Here is a 16,394-nt window from a genome sequence, read left to right as displayed (position 1 = left end):
ATGTGCTTTAACTGCAGACTTTCAGCTTTAATTTGAGGGTATTTACATCCAAATCAGGTGAACGGAGTAGGAATTACAACAGTTTGTATATGTGCCACCCACTTTTTAAGGGACCAAAAGTAATGGGACAGATTAACAATCATAAATCAAACTTTTACTTTTTAATACTTGGTTGCAAATCCTTTGCAGTCAATTACAGCCTGAAGTCTGGAAGGCATAGACATCACCAGTTGCTGGGTTTCATCCCTGGTGAAACTCTGCCAGGACTCTACTGCAACTGTCTTCAGTTCCTGCTTGTTCTTGGGGCATTTTCCCTTCAGTTTTGTCTTCAGCAAGTGAAATGCATGCTCAATCGGATTCAGGTCAGGTGATTGACTTGGCCATTGCATAACATTCCACTTCTTTACCTTAAAAAACTCTTTGGTTGCTTTTGCAGTATGCTTCGGGTCAATGTCCATCTGCACTGTGAAGCGCCGTCCAATGAGTTCTGAAGCATTTGGCTGAATATGAGCAGATAATATTGCCCGAAACACTTCAGAATTCATCCTGCTGCTTTTGTCAGCAGTCACATCATCAATAAATACAAGAGAACCAGTTCCATTGGCAGCCATACATGCCCACGCCATGACACTACCACCACCATGCTTCACTGATGAGGTGGTATGCTTTGGATCATGAGCAGTTCCTTTCCTTCTCCATACTCTTCTCTTCCCATCACTCTGGTACAAGTTGATCTTTGTCTCATCTGTCCAAAGGATGTTGTTCCAGAACTGTGAAGGCTTTTTTAGATGTTGTTTGGCAAACTCTTATCTGGCCTTCCTGTTTTTGAGGCTCACCAATGGTTCACATCTTGTGGTGAACCCTCTTTATTCACTCTGGTGAAGTCTTCTCTTGATTTTTGACTTTGACACACATACACCTACCTCCTGGAGAGTGTTCTTGATCTGGCCAAATGTTGTGAAGAAAAGCATGTTGTGACCAAATGCTTCAGAACTCATTGGACGGCGCTTCACAGTGCAGATGGACAATGACCCAAAGCATACTGTGAAAGCAACCAAAGAGTTTTTTAAGGTAAAGAAGTGGAATGTTATGCAATGGCCAAGTCAATCACCTGACCTGAATCCGATTGAGCATGCATTTCACTTGCTGAAGACAAAACTGAAGGGAAAATGCCCCAAGAACAAGCAGGAACTGAAGACAGTTGCAGTAGAGGCCTGGCAGAGCATCACCAGGGATGAAACCCAGCAACTGGTGATGTCTATGCCTTCCAGACTTCAGGCTGTAATTGACTGCAAAGGATTTGCAACCAAGTATTAAAAAGTAAAAGTTTGATTTATGATTGTTAATCTGTCCCATTACTTTTGGTCCCTTAAAAAGTGGGTGGCACATATACAAACTGTTGTAATTCCTACTCCGTTCACCTGATTTGGATGTAAATACCCTCAAATTAAAGCTGAAAGTCTGCAGTTAAAGCACATCTTGTTCGTTTCATTTCAAATCCATTGTGGTGGTGTATAGAGCCAAAAAGATTAGAATTGTGTCAATGTCCCAATATTTATGGACCTGAGTGTATATATATATATATATATATATTTTTTTTTTATATATATATATTTTATATATATATATATATATATATATATATATATATATATATATATATATATATATATATATATATAAAAAATAAAAAGCTATTGTGAAATATTATTATACTTAAAAAAAAGCTTTCTATTTCAATATATTTTAAAATGTAATTTATTCCTGTGATGGTAAAGCTGAATTTTCAGCATCATTACTCCAGTCTTCAGTGTCACATGATCCTTCAGAAATCATTCTAATATGCTCATTAGGACATTTCTTATTATTATCAATGTTGAAAACAGTTAACATTTTTTAATAATATTTTATGGAAACCCTGATTCATTTTTGAAAGATTATTTGATCAATAGAAAGTTCAAAAGAACAGCATTTATTTGATATTTTATATCATTATTCATTCATCTTTCTGACTCCAAACATATGAACGGTAGTGTCTTCAATGCACTTACTTCAGATCAACTCTGCATATATGTGTGAGTCTGGACTTGCCAGAGCCACATGGTTCTAGCAGATACTGTGATTCCAGAACGACCCCTCTCACTCCGGCCAGCTGTGGGCTTTCCTCATGGTCGACCGACAACGACACCAGTACACACACCCCTTTTGGCATATCTGTCCTCCACGTCCTAAACGCAAAAGAAAACAACACCACTATAAATCACAGCAAACACTCTTGATATTGACATTCCTGACGCAAGAGATGTAGGTGTCAATCTGCCAAATGCAAATTTGATTAATTATCAAATAACATGCAATATTCCTACGATCAGATTACTGTTTGCACCTCACAGCTGCGTATTTGTCAAACGATGTTAAACTGTGATCTTACAGTGATATTCAGGGCATGACCTGGGTGGTCTAATTTGCTTAGTTCAAAGCATTTTATGTTGAAGTAACAGAAGTGTGCTCAGTGAGTCTCTTTCAGTAATACTCCATGAATGCCCAGCTGCTCAGCAGGGGAATGCTAGATCTTTTTAAGACCTCAGCGTTCTGAGAATCACAAGAACCGAATGACGCACAAAAAGCTCTCGCTGCAGATGCTCAAATGAAGCACATGCCTTTATTACAGCTTTAACGGTGTAATCAGTTAAGCTTATTCAGATATTTGATAATGGGATCAAACACAAGCACACGGATCCAACAGTAAACAACCCTTTTCACATTTCCGGGTTTCTCAGAAGCGGATGTCGTCATAGTTGGGTAAACTTCTATAGAGGTGAATGAGAGATTACATAAAATATATTTTTTTGTGTTCCCATTTGCTCAGAGGGAAAAAATAGAGAGAGATTGATAACGGCAGTCAGAATCGGGTACTATAATACAAAGTATAGTGCTATAAATGTACATACATATAAAAAAATGAAAACATAAAAATCACACAAGCAGGATCAGATGATGTTTTTGTACTCACCTGAGCACCACAAAGTCTCTGCTGGGGTGAGGGGCCATGCTGTTCAGCTCATACTGGTACACTTCTGTCTGCTTGTCCAGAGTTTCCAGAACCTTCCACTGCAGCAGGTTACTGTCCCACAGGTGGCGCTCTCGCAGTATACGGTACAGCACCACTGATGGAGGAGCCTCCACCTCTGCAGAAACACGCCAGCGTCTCAACGGGGTCCCGTCTCCCACCTGCGCGGGACAACAGACTTCCCTCAGACTTTTAATTATGTTGTAGGCTTTTTTATTTTTTTATTGGATAGGATAGACCATGAACTTCTTCCCATGCCATGTATCTGTCTATAATTTCAATATTCACAAACAAATTTGATCCGACGTTCATAATTCACTAAATGTAATCAAGATGTTAAAGAGAGAATTTAAATAAAAAACAAATAAATAAATTTATAGTATTTTATTTATTACAAAAGTAAATATTAAAAACAGTCTATGCAACATGAATGAATGAATAAAAACATACATAAATCTGTATCTAAAATTCGTTCTTACCTTTTTGAATGATAGCTCAATATTGTCAATGTTTGATCTGGCCACCCAGCCTTTGGTCTTGTCTTTGGCTTCTTTCATCAAATTCTGTATCATGCTCTCCAGATAAGAGTGATATGTACTTTCTTCCTCTTCTTCCTCTTCCTCGTCCGGTTGTGACTGTTTTTTACAGAGCTCGTCCAAAGAGGGCGCCAGCAGCTCAGCTTCCATGTACGAGTTCCTGGACTGAGAGAGCATCTCCTGAGGAATCTGGACAAACCACATTAAAAGAAAAAAACATTTCAAAAGAAGTCTCCTTTTGTCCTCCAACACTGTTCTTTTAAATAGAGGTCAGTATTTTTTATACTCTTTTATACTCACCAAGGCTGCATTTATTTGATCAAAAATACAGTAAAAAATCTTGCAATATTATTACAATTTAAAATAACTGTTTTCTGTTTGAATATATTTTAAAATGTAATTTATTTCAGTGATGACAAAGCTGAATTTTCAGCTTTTTTTCAAGATTCGATGAAAAGTAAGTTCAAAAGAACAGCCTTTATTTAAAAACAGTGCAAACATTTTTACTGTCAATTTTAAACAAATTTAATGCATCCTTAAATAAAAGTATTAATTAGTTAAATATATATATATATATATATATATATATATATATATATATATATATATATATATATATATATATATATATATATATATATTGTACTGATCCCAAACTTATTAGTGGTAATGTATTCCAGGGAATCCCATACTGAAAAGATTACAATGATCAGCTAAACATTTTGTACTTGTTCTGCACACAACTGTACAACTTCTCATTGCAAACATGACAGAACATGTATCTCGTACCTCAAACAGCTGATTGCACTCAGCAATCATGTGTGAAAGCCCCTGAGTAGCCGCAAGGTTCTCATTCAGGTCCTTTTGGTCTGGTCGCCCAGTGGCATACTTCCTCTGGATAGACCTGAATGCATAAAAGACATCATGTGCTTGAGCTTCCATGTGATCCATTATATTTTCACAATATTTGTGGCTGTAAGCATATAAAACAAACGATTAAACCAATGAAAAACATCGGTTACACTTCATTTTGATGTGTCCCTGTTAGAGTATTTATACATTTAAGCACTGAGTGTAACACTTTATTTTACAGTGTCCTTGTTACATATGCTACATGTACTTACCATAGTAATAACAGTAAATTATGCATAATTACATGCAACTAACCCTCAACCAAACCCTAATTCTACCCTAACCCTATAGTAAGTACATGTAGTTGCTTAATATTACTCAGTACTTAAATATATAATTACACTGTAACAATGACACCTTAAAATAAAGTGTAACCGCACTGAGTAATATTAATTAACTACATGTACTTACTATAGGGTTAGTGTAGGCTTCGGGTTTGGTTTGGGGGTAGTTGTAAAAGCATGTAATTATGTCTAATTTATAGTTATTACTATAGTAAATACATGAAACGTGTAACAAGGACATTAAAATACCTAAACATCTCTCATGGTACACTTAATACATTATAAAGAAATCTCCTAATACCCCCACCCCCCTTTGCCCAGTCTGGGTAAGTCTGAGGTTAAAGCTAAACTACCCGTCTCTTTTAAAACGCCCACCACACCTCCTCCTGTCTCTGGCCCTCAGGGAAGTGTGTCTGCTCTGTGTTCATTAGGGAGCATTACTCGACACAATGATGTGGGAGTTGTTTTTACACTGAGTTAATAAAACCCTTCACGCCTTCTCACGACACCTCAGGTCCAGGGAGTCCTAATGACAAAGCACACATATCATCCTATAGCTCCTATACAATAATGAAACCCAAGTTTCACCCTTTCTAAGCACATGTGTTGGAATGCACTGAAAACGGAACTCTGTTACCTAGGCGACAGGTTATCATTCTTCATGATGTTGAGGTGGAAGAGAGAAGGAGCGAGGCACACTGCCAGGTTCATGGGGGTCATCTGGTTCTCCTCAACAGAGGAAGTGACATCATTTAGGAAGCACAGCAGTGTCTGCAGGACATCACGGTTTTCGTCGGCCATTAGCATGATAGCTGCCTGCACAGCCTGTAAGCGTTGTTCTTTAGGGACATCTGGGTAGAATGAAAGCACAATAGAGAGCGTTAGGGATTTGAAAGTACTGGTTGTAGCATTTGTGCACATGAGCTGGTAACAGACAGCCTGGCAAGCCAGACCTACATCAAGATGTTAGGTCTGGAAACTCACCATAGACACGGCTCAATCCGAGGGGCGGGATAAACGGCTGTCTTTCAAATTCACTCTGCACGCAACAGGACAGCGCTTCAACCAACCAGAGCGTTTTCCCAACAGCGGAGCTAACGTTAGTTGATAGATTCAACTTTTGAATCTGTCCAGCAAAACTATGAACACATCTTCCTTTTTTAAGAATGATTTAAGTGCCGTTCTTTGCTCTTTTCTCAAAGAAAAACCTAACTCCAAGTCCTCCAGAGTCACGGCCAAAGCCGATTCGAAAGACTGTTCTCCAGCAGCAGCCGCCATTCTTTGTTTTCAAGTAACGTTAGCAACTCTGTCGTCATTATGTTAAGCCCGCCCCGCCTACTCTATACACGATGTGATTGGCCTGACCCAATTTAGGTTTTTACAGCTCTGAAAGTCAACAGAGAGTTGCTAGACTACCCTGGCTGCAAAATAAATTTTGCTGCCGCTAGGGTGCGTCTAGATTTCTAGGCTAGGTAAAAGACAGGAAATGCTTACACTGGTATATGTGGAGGATGGTCTCGCCCATTTTGCTTGTGAGGAGAGGCTCAGGCAGGTCTCTGAAGAACTGTTTGACCATGTCCGCCACGTCATACGCGGACTGATCCTCGTAGTTCACATTTTCTGGGGAGGTTTCACACATTTGCCTGAGAGCCTGAATACGAGACTTCACTCCAGATTTGCGGAAAAGTCCCACCTGAAGCACAACAAGAAAAGGAAATAATTGTACTTTTTATAAAGAAAATGTGAGAGGTGGCATTGTGGGTGGTTGCCTGGGTGCCGCTTAAGTGGTTGGGTTTTTTGGGTGGCTGACAAATGAGTGGCATTACCATTGCTTGGTGAAATTTTGCTGGCAAAATCCACTCATTTCATTAGGAATCCAAGCGATCAGGGGTTTTAGAAGGGCAAGGGTTTACTGAACCAAAGTCTATGTAAATTTATGGACTTTTTTCAGTCTTTTTTTTGTCCACCAGATGAAAATCGTATGTCTGATTATTTGGAAAAGAAATATCACTCATCTACTCAACAAACCGCACAATTTGAGGTATTGTTCATGACTGTTGCACAAACGTTTGTTTGAAACCTAACCCAAAATATGAGCAATAGTAATAATGATTCGTAATAACGAAGCGAATACATCTCATTTGATCTTGAATTACTAAGACATTAGCATACAGGGAAGAAAAGCAAAGACTTTGGTTTGTAAACTGGCTTTTCTATCTTTAGAAACACAGCAGTCACTGGACTAGACCATCAAGATTTTGAGAGTTTGCAATATCATAGGCTACGTTCACAGTATCGCAACTGTTCAGATCCGATTTGTGTGTACATGCCAATGCCAATGGAAATGGTAGGCATACGCCAACAACAACCGCAACATGGAGGGGTTTGCAATACAGATGTGGTCATATTTCTCCGCGCTGGACTACTGAGGCAGCGGCAGAACCATAGGAGGCTGGTATGAGCGGCTTTATTATGTGCTGTCGTCTCCATTGGTTTCAAAACATGTCTCCGTTTTAGGCTATTGTCATTTTCTGCTCGTCCGGCACTTTGCAACACCACAACCTTGTTTGTGCAGCGACTTTCAACATGCTTCCTATAACAACATCTGATGTTTACGTTTTACATGACAATCCACGCGAAATCCGATCAGAGCAGTCAAACTGAAACGGATTTCCAGAATTACGATTTTCTTGATTTTCTGATTTGTAAAAATTCCATTTCATGTGATTTTTGGCCGTTCACACTTGCTAAATCTGATCGGATTTCAAAAGGATTTCGGATTTGGACTGACAGTCTGAATGTAGCCTTTGGCTGTGATCTAAATTAGACTGAACCTTATAATCAATCTTGCAAATGTGAATGAAACCGTGTACCTGGTCCAAACACTGGCTCCTTAAAAAGCGCAGGGCGAGCTGTAAGCTTAAGGGCAAAGGGTGTCCGTACCGCTGGACGTGGACAATCAGAGGAACGCCGAAAACCACCTTATCCTTGTAGTCTGGTCCCTTCATTCTCTTCATAAATTTTGGCACTGACCTAAAAACATATATATATGCACAGCATTAACAAGAGGATATCAGTTTATGTCCATATGTATGTATATAAAGGTACAGTCTGTCTGTGTGTATAGGATCTGCAATAAGAGTCTTGATATATAATGCAGGAAGGAGTGTGAATGGAAGAGTGCAGACTTGGAAGGCAGAACTGTGATTTACTGGATAAGACTGTTCCACAAGCACTGGAGTTTTAACACTTGACTCATTTGACTGAGGAGACACTTTGATCAGTGTGTCATTCAATAAGAGCTAATAACTGATAAGAAAACCCCAACGACACCCCACAGGGACTTTCCAAGACTGACTCATCTTGTGGCTTTAAAAGAATCCTTGACTTATGTATGTAGACTTCCATTCAAAAGTTTTTTTAAAGTAAAAAAAGGTTTTTTTGAACTTTCTATTAATCAAAGGAAAAAATCCACAAAAATATTAAGCAGAACAACTGTTTTCAGCATTGATAGTACTTAGAAATGTTTCTTGAGCAGCAAATCAGCATATTAGAATGATTTCTGAAGGATCATGTGACACTGAAGACTGGAGTAATGATGCTGACAATACAGCTTTGCCATCACAGGAATAAAATACATTTAAAAATATATTACAATACAAAACAGTTATTTAAAAAATTTCATAATTTCACAATATTACTGTTTTTACTTTATTTCTGATCAAATAAATTCAGCCTTGGTGAGCATAAATATTCAAAAATATTTAAAAAATATCACCAACCCCAAACTTTTAAATGGTAGTGTACACTATGATGCTGAATACTTGATGTCACATTCTTACCCAATGTGCTCCATTGGTTAAATTTTTTTTTAGAATTATCCTAATGATCAGTCCCAAATTTGTTTGTAGGCAACTCACCAAGTCCACCCGTGCTTGTTGGACATGGAGTATTTTTCCATGACTGCAGTGAGACGCAATAAAGAGAATTTCTGCAGCAAGCTAAGCTGGCCAACTGATTGGCTAGATATCTGAAGCGAGATTCCTGATTGGCTGAGGAGGTTTGACATCCTGAAGCTTGGCCATCTAAGGCTAGAAATACAACAAAAACATAAATATTCATGAACATTTGATAATGTAAAGATCATTTAATGCTTACACACCAAACCCCAACAAAAATTTAAGGGGCAGACAGATTTTGTATCATGCATTTCAATTATCAGTATTCAAGCAATTTTTAATCTATATCTGATATACATTTATATAAGAGAAGCTGTATGGATATCTAAAGCTTACAAGCTAGTGTGATCGCACTTTGAACACAAATCACTTTAAAGTTTCTCGATATTTGAATGAGCGCCTCTCAGAGTATATCCATCCTGAAGTCTTACTGTGGTCGTGTTAGAGAAGCTCCCACCCCCGAGTCCCTCCTCTCTCTGGTGCTGGAGGTGTCCGTGCCATTTAACGAAACCCCATCCCTGTTGCCATCACTCGGAGTGGTCAGGCCTTCGACCGAGGTCCCCTCAAAGTCCAGTGTGATCTGACTGGAAGATTGGCCGTCAATAATCCTCTGATCCTGCCCCCTGCTGCCCTCCCCCTCCCCCTCCCCTTCATTCTCCGGCAAGACGTTTTTGGACCAGTGGTCCACGATCTGCTGCAAGCCATTCACATGCTGCAGTATGTCATCTAAATGTGGGAATATATCCTCCTTTTCAAGGTCCAATAAGTCCCCCGTGCTCGCATACAGGTGTGAGCCGGGTACGTTATCGTACACGCTGATTCTGCTTCCCCTCGGGCAGCAGCGCGTCACAGGCCGGAGTTCCCTTCCACCAACTTTCCTGCACTTATACAGCTGTGGCTCTGAATCCAGAACCTTCCAGTTTCTTTGTCCCTTACTGGCTGGTGTCAGACTCTCGATTGACAGTGCTTTAGGGAAGGTACCAGGTTTGTGATCTTTTGGGATATGCACCAATAGCTCATCATAGGAGCGGAAATCATTTTTGCGGCTCTTTTCAACCGGTCTCCTCCTCTGGGGGGCGCCGGCGAGAACATCAATGTCTTCGAGGTAGACACCTGCACGTTTACCAGGAGGATACAAGTTTGAGACGCGTCCCTTCATGTTCGGCGTGCTTCCGGTACTACCGCTGGTCTCCGACTGGCTGCTGGCCTCACTGCTGGCCAACGAATTTGGGCAGTTGTTGGCAGATGGCATGTTTTCAGAGTTTAGAGGCCCGTCGTTAAAAATCTGAACACATTGTAGAGTCTTTAACGCCTCTGGCTCGCTTTGCAGAACTGGGCCGCTAATAACCAAAGAGCGTCGCTCTGAACGACCCATCGATGGCCCCCACGTCCGACCCAGCGTCTCCATCCTCCTCAGAAAGTCTTTGGCGCGTGTGCGTCCACGTCGCCTGCTCTTGGCAGGAAGTGAATTGTAATGAGGCAGCTCTCTGGGTAAGTGCAGTGGGGTGAGCGAGGCGGAGTCAGGCATGGCAGCCAACGAGTCTTCACTGTGCAGGGAGCAGATCTCCGGCTCACTGAGGTCTGTCAGAATGCTCTCGCTGCTCACAGTGGTCCGCAGATGCTCACCCACCTCCGAGGGGCTCCGCTCCTCTTCTCTACCCAAGAGGTAATCGATGTCTTGCATACGTGACCAGCGCCGACTGTTCCACTCAAATGTCCATCTATTGCTGATGGCCAGCAGGTCCTCCTCATCAGAGTCCTCACTCTGCGGGCACAAGAAAGCGCAGGAATATACTTAGTTCGACATATTTTTGAGTAAAATTTTCAGCTCCTAAACTGTACAGTATTTAGTCATTATTCTGTGGTATAACTAAAAACTGACTTGCAATTCTGATTCAGTGGATGATAAAATAGGCAAAAGATCTCACAGTGTTGCAGGACGGAATACAAACTCGGTCCCGGAGGACCACTATCCTGCAGAGTTTAGCTCCAATTTGCCTCAACACTCCTGCCTGTTCTAGTATGCCTAGTAAGAGCTTTATTAGCTGGTTCAGGTGTGTTTAATTGGGGTTGGAGCATAACTCTGCAGGACAGTGAACCTCCAGGAGCAGGATTGGACACCCCTGCCACAAAGAATATCATTAAGACTTGGATATGGGCTCTTTTGACTAGGGCCAGTATGCAACTAACTAGCTTATCAAGGCTCTAGCAACCACCCAGAACTCCTTAGTATAATTATATTAAATATATGGTAATAAAAAAAGCATAATAATTAAATAAAAGAAAATTTTATGGAACATACTGTACTTTAGTGTACTTTAAATAATGTCTCTTTTTTACATTACAGTAATGAGAATTTGATTTTTTTTTCCTTTGCATTAAGCTAATTTTATTGCATTAAGTTTTTATTTGGAATTGAATCTTTTTCCCCACAGCTGTTGTCCTTCTTTCTAAAACAGAAAAAAAAAAAACCTGACAATTATTTGTATTGCAGTCAAATGACTAATTTATTTATAGTTGTAATTTATTCAGTTATTTAAAAAAAAAAATAAGTGTGATTAACATGATGATATATTGATAGATATTAAGGCTTTATTGTACAGATGTAACCAATATGTTTTATAGATAGTAAAGTCCAGATATGTGAGCTCACAGTACAGGAAAGAGCTGTGAATGTCTCTGACACCCTCTTAGCATTGTATATTCTTTCACATCCCATTTCCTATTTAAAATATCACAGACCTCATACATTTAAATTGAATAATAGTGATGATGTCAAAAGAGGCTCATGGTATTTGAAAAATGTCAGAAGACTATTTCAAAAACATCCCCTAAGTCATACTAGCTGGTTAGGGGAATTCTCAAATATCATCCAAACAAGAGGACATGAACATAACAGGTATCATATCACCATCTGGATGTGTTAAAGACAGCAACACCCAAAGACCCCTTTCACATGCCTGAGACGTCAGTAGAAGCAGAAACGTCAGAAATGACCTACTGAATGAGATCCACAGCTTACAATCATAATTAGTCTGAAATACGACCCGAGTAAACAGTCAAAGAGTCTTGAATGAAGATTAAACTGACACTTCTGTGCTTTAAAACCATCATCAATTCTATTGACTGCGAACGGCTGCTCTTTTTATATAATCTTCTTTGTTATAAGCAGTTCACAAGCCATAGCCATTTTTAAAACCTAGACGGACAGATTTACTCTAAAGAGATTTTTATTTCGCAGACATACCTGCACCATAAACCAAAGCCATTATTGTAATTGTAAAAACTTTGCAGTTTATTTAATAGAACAAATATTTCATTTTCATTTGTCTCTAAAATAAAAGGGTGAATATCATGAAGAAATGTTTTTTCATTATTTGAAAATGTATTTTGAATAGACACTATGAAATTACTTTCATGACAATGAGGGACATTCCCCCCAAAATTCTAATTACTGTAATGCACAAAAATCATATGTATTCAATATAATGTAATACAGTAATGATATAACTGTTTTCAGCATTGATAATAATAAGAAATGTTTATTGAGCTGCAAATCAACATATTAGATGATTTCTGAAAGTGACACTGAAGACTGGCGTAATGGTGCTGAATATTCAGCTTTTTTTTAATAAACTTCATTTCAAAATATATTAAAACAGTTCTTTTAAATTCGAGTAATATTTCACAATATTGCTGTTTTATTGTATTTCGATCAAATAATGCAGCCTTGGTGAGACATAAAAAATCTTTCGGACACCAAACCTTTGAATGGCAGTGTAGACGTATATCACGATATCACGATATACATATATACACACTGTACTTTATACTTTCAATAATACATCTTCATTGTTTGTAAATATGACAGATATTTCTTTGAAAAAAATTTGAACCAAAAAAGAATTGATTAAACAGCCACTTACTTTCTTCTTGGGGAGGCTCACGTCCAGTTTCATGGAGGCACACTTGTTCAGAGTGTTGAGTCGACTGGAAGAGAGAAGACACAGTCACTGGTGCATCCGTCACTCTCATCTCCACCACAAAGAAACCATACAGCCACAGAGAGAGAGAGAGAGAGAGAGACAATCCACTGTAGATCCTACACTCGTCTAACCTCTGTTTGCCTCTCTACGTGCAGGTATAGATTTCAAGAAACTCTCACTATCTGTGTCCTGATTGGCTGCCGGAAAGAGTGACGGGACAGCTTGGCAGCCATAGGTTCTAATCTCTTTCAAGACATGGCCATGAATGAATGAGACTCTGATGAGGCTGAAGAAGGAAAAACAGAAGGATAAAGAGCGAGAGAGTGGGCAATCCACCTTCTCGTCCACCTCCTCTTTGATCTAACCCTAAAGCGCCCTTTAACGTTCTCATCTGACTGATCTTCACCCCTGAAGAGTTTTCCTCCACCCCTTTTTACACACACAGACACAATCTTCTTTACTCTACAAAAGACTGCAGACCCTTCACTTCATACCCATTCCAGACACAAACAAGCTATTATTTTACCTATAAAACCAGACTTGTTGTTTTTGACACGCTAAAATGTTCCGTCATGACATCAGCTCTGTTAATCAGCTGTCTGCCGAAACAATCTGCTCCACTTTTCAATCTAGATTCCCTAATTAAGCATCCAGGCCCAGATGGCCACATAAATATGCGTAAGTATCGTGTCTGTGGCGTGATAATGAAACGCCATTATCATTCCAGCAGACACCGTCCTTAAGAGTAGTGTGTGTATTCTCTGACAGTAAAGCTGTCAGATCTCCCTAACGCTGTCATTAGTGGCATTAGACAGGGAGACAACCTGCTAGAAACCCTCAATGTCTCAAACCCCGGGCCTCGTTTCACGAAAACACACACAACCATCTGTTAGTAGCCTATCCCGCTACCCCCCCACCCTGCTCTCCCTCAGGCCTTTGAGAGGGACATCAGAGCGGACTCCACGGGGGCTGCATTAGGGATCAAAGCGACGGGGAAGGGGACAGACTTTATGGAGGACATGGGTCAGACAGCTACAGAGGTGAGGTCGCCACCGGGCTAGCACCGCCAAGCTTTCTCGTACTTGTACATGCAGGATGGGGGGCAACTATAGTGTTTCGTCTGGTTGGGTACTGGTCTTAAAAAGAACTGTGAAGTTTCTTCAAAAATGTTTGCTCATAAAAAAGACTTTTGGGAAAAAGGTGTAGTGAGTTTTTATGAAAAAATTCAATAAATACACGTTTGCTTATGAAAAAGAAGTTGTTTCAGTGGCAGAGAAAGCTACTACATCATTGTGCACAATAAGACCAGCATGTTGTCCTTAAAGCTGCCATATCGCTAAACACTGAGCAACATAAACGGCCAGAACAACATAGCCATCAGAGCTCGAGTGATTGACAGTAAGGCCTTTGATTTTCACAGCTGTCATTTTAAGTAAAGACGGTGTATCAGATTCCATCCTGTAGACTGCAAGACTCTCAATCTCAACAATCTCAAAATACTGAGATAATCTACACATTTAGAAACTTACCGGCAAAGAGGCTCCACAAGGTCTTTGTCGAGAAAGTCATGGTCCCTCTTGACTGCGGATATTTCAATGGGAAACTGGGAATCTGTAGGCAGAGACAGGAAGCAGATCACTTTTCTGTCCTGTTCAAGAGGTTTAATGTAACCAACATCTTCAAAAATTCACATATGGATTATGTGCATGTTATTTAATGATATTTTCAAGACATATAAAGCGAATCACAATCATGAATTAAACTAGAAAGGGAGAAATAAACAAATAGAGATAAGTGGATAAAATGTTTCTAGTTCGTCCAGCCAGACATCTGCGGAGGTTCTGCAGAGGATCACAGATCCACAGCAGCTGTGGTGTAATTCTTATAAAGCAAGCGCTATCTCTGGCAGATGCTCCTTCACTGATTACATTATACTGTACACAGCAGACCAGGGTAACACTTTAGAATAGGGTTCCGTCATTGATGAATAACTACACAGGAACACATGAGTAATGCAATATTAACATTCTAGTAACTGCTATTAACAAGAAATTCTGATTATCTAATTAGTTAATAATAGCACTCAATTGAATGAGGTAGTTCACTATTAGCTAAACAATAACTATTATTGATCACTTTATTTTGATGGTCCCTTTTGAACAATCTGATATTCGCCGACGTTTAACGCCTCGTGACTAAACAAAGGGCGCCAATATGAGTGTGCACACCGACGCGAAAAACGGCACGTGTAAAAGCGTCATTTAAAAAAAAACGCCTCTGGTTCGTTTTTTTGGTTTGACGCACCGCGTCAAAAAATATCCGACCAATGAGATTGCCGCTTTTGCTCACGTGCCTGGAGCTTCTGAAGTTACAGTAAAACACAACTTGGGGGCGCTCAAACACAAAACGGTCTTGCCGAGCACAATACGTAACGGCGAAGAAGATATACGCAGAGTAGAGTCTAAACACTGCCGGGAAGAAATAAGACGAGGAAGATGCAAGGCAAGATGAATGTAGAGCTGCTGGTCTCGTTGGTGTCGGAACACAAAGATCTATATGACAAACGCGACAGCGACTACAAAAATCTTGATAGAAGAGAACTGTTATGGAGGGGTATTAAGCGCCATCTAATGTCAGGGAATGAATTTGCATGTTCACTCGGCTCATCGTCAGCGAAAATCGCATGGGTGTGAACATAAAAAACGCGTTGAAAAACGCTGGCGAATAACGCGCGCCGATATTCGTCCCGGTGTGTACGGCCCTTTACCCTAACAGTCTACTAATACTCTAATAACACTCTAATGAGAGTTGGTAGACATGTACAGTGGGGAGAACAAGTATTTGATACACTGTCGATTTTGCAGGTTTTCCCACTTACAAAGCATGTAGAAGTCTGTAATTTTTATCATAGGTACTCTTCAACTGTGAGTGACGGAATCTAAAACAAAAATCCAGAAAATCACACTGTGTATGATTTTTAAGTAATTAATTTGCATTTTATTGCATGACATAAGTATTTGATACATCAGATAAGCAGAACTTAATATTTGGTACAGAAACCTTTGTTTGCAATTACAGAGATCATACGTTTCCTGTAGTTCTTGACCAGGTTTGCACACACTGAAGCAGGGATTTTGGCCCACTCCTTCATACAGACCTTCTCCAGATCCTTCAGGTTTCGGGGTTGTCGCTGGGCAATACGGACTTTCAGCTCCCTCCAAAGATTTTCTATTGGGTTCAGGTCTGGAGACTGGCTAGGCCACTCCAGGACCTTGAAATACTTCTTACGGAGCCACTCCTTAGTTGCCCTGGCTGTGTGTTTCGGGTCATTGTCATGCTGGAAGACCCAGCCACGACCCATCTTCAATGCTCTTACTGAGCGAATGGCCCCATCCATCCTCCCCTCAATACGGTGCAGTCGTCCTGTCCCCTTTGCAGAAAAGCATGCCCAAAGAATGATATTTCCACCTCCATGCTTCACGGTTGGGATGGTGTTCTTGGGTGTGCACTCATCCTTCTTCCTCCTCCAAACACGGCGAGTGGAGTTTAGACCAAAAAGCTCTATTTTTGTCTCATCAGACCACATGACCTTCTCCCATTCCTCCTCTGGATCATCCAGATGGTCATTGGCAAACTTCAGACGGGCC

The 16,394-nt window shown here is 40.2% G+C and overlaps 1 protein-coding gene across 5 annotated transcripts in view; it reads right to left on the bottom strand.

Moving 5' to 3' along the window:
* Nucleotides 1-16,394, bottom strand: part of stard13a (StAR related lipid transfer domain containing 13a) — a 44,940-nt gene that overhangs the window by 2,118 nt on the left and 26,428 nt on the right. For all 5 annotated transcript variants that reach the window (XM_081354436.1, XM_081354434.1, XM_081354437.1 and 2 more), the window contains 11 exons: nt 14,277-14,358; nt 12,688-12,751; nt 9,193-10,526; nt 8,723-8,893; nt 7,676-7,835; nt 6,297-6,495; nt 5,440-5,653; nt 4,396-4,510; nt 3,550-3,795; nt 3,014-3,231; nt 2,052-2,228 (listed from right to left, as the gene is read on the bottom strand). In XM_081354436.1, the coding sequence (XP_081210562.1) occupies nt 2,052-2,228; nt 3,014-3,231; nt 3,550-3,795; nt 4,396-4,510; nt 5,440-5,653; nt 6,297-6,495; nt 7,676-7,835; nt 8,723-8,893; nt 9,193-10,526; nt 12,688-12,751; nt 14,277-14,358 (2,980 nt within the window). The remainder of the gene's footprint in view (nt 1-2,051; nt 2,229-3,013; nt 3,232-3,549; nt 3,796-4,395; nt 4,511-5,439; nt 5,654-6,296; nt 6,496-7,675; nt 7,836-8,722; nt 8,894-9,192; nt 10,527-12,687; nt 12,752-14,276; nt 14,359-16,394) is intronic.

The sequence above is a fragment of the Scardinius erythrophthalmus genome, assembly GCF_964197995.2.
Source record: "Scardinius erythrophthalmus genome assembly, chromosome: 23".
NCBI lineage: Eukaryota > Metazoa > Chordata > Actinopteri > Cypriniformes > Leuciscidae > Scardinius > Scardinius erythrophthalmus.
Note: the sequence above shows the minus strand (reverse complement) of the source record. Positions and strands in the feature narration are given on the sequence as shown.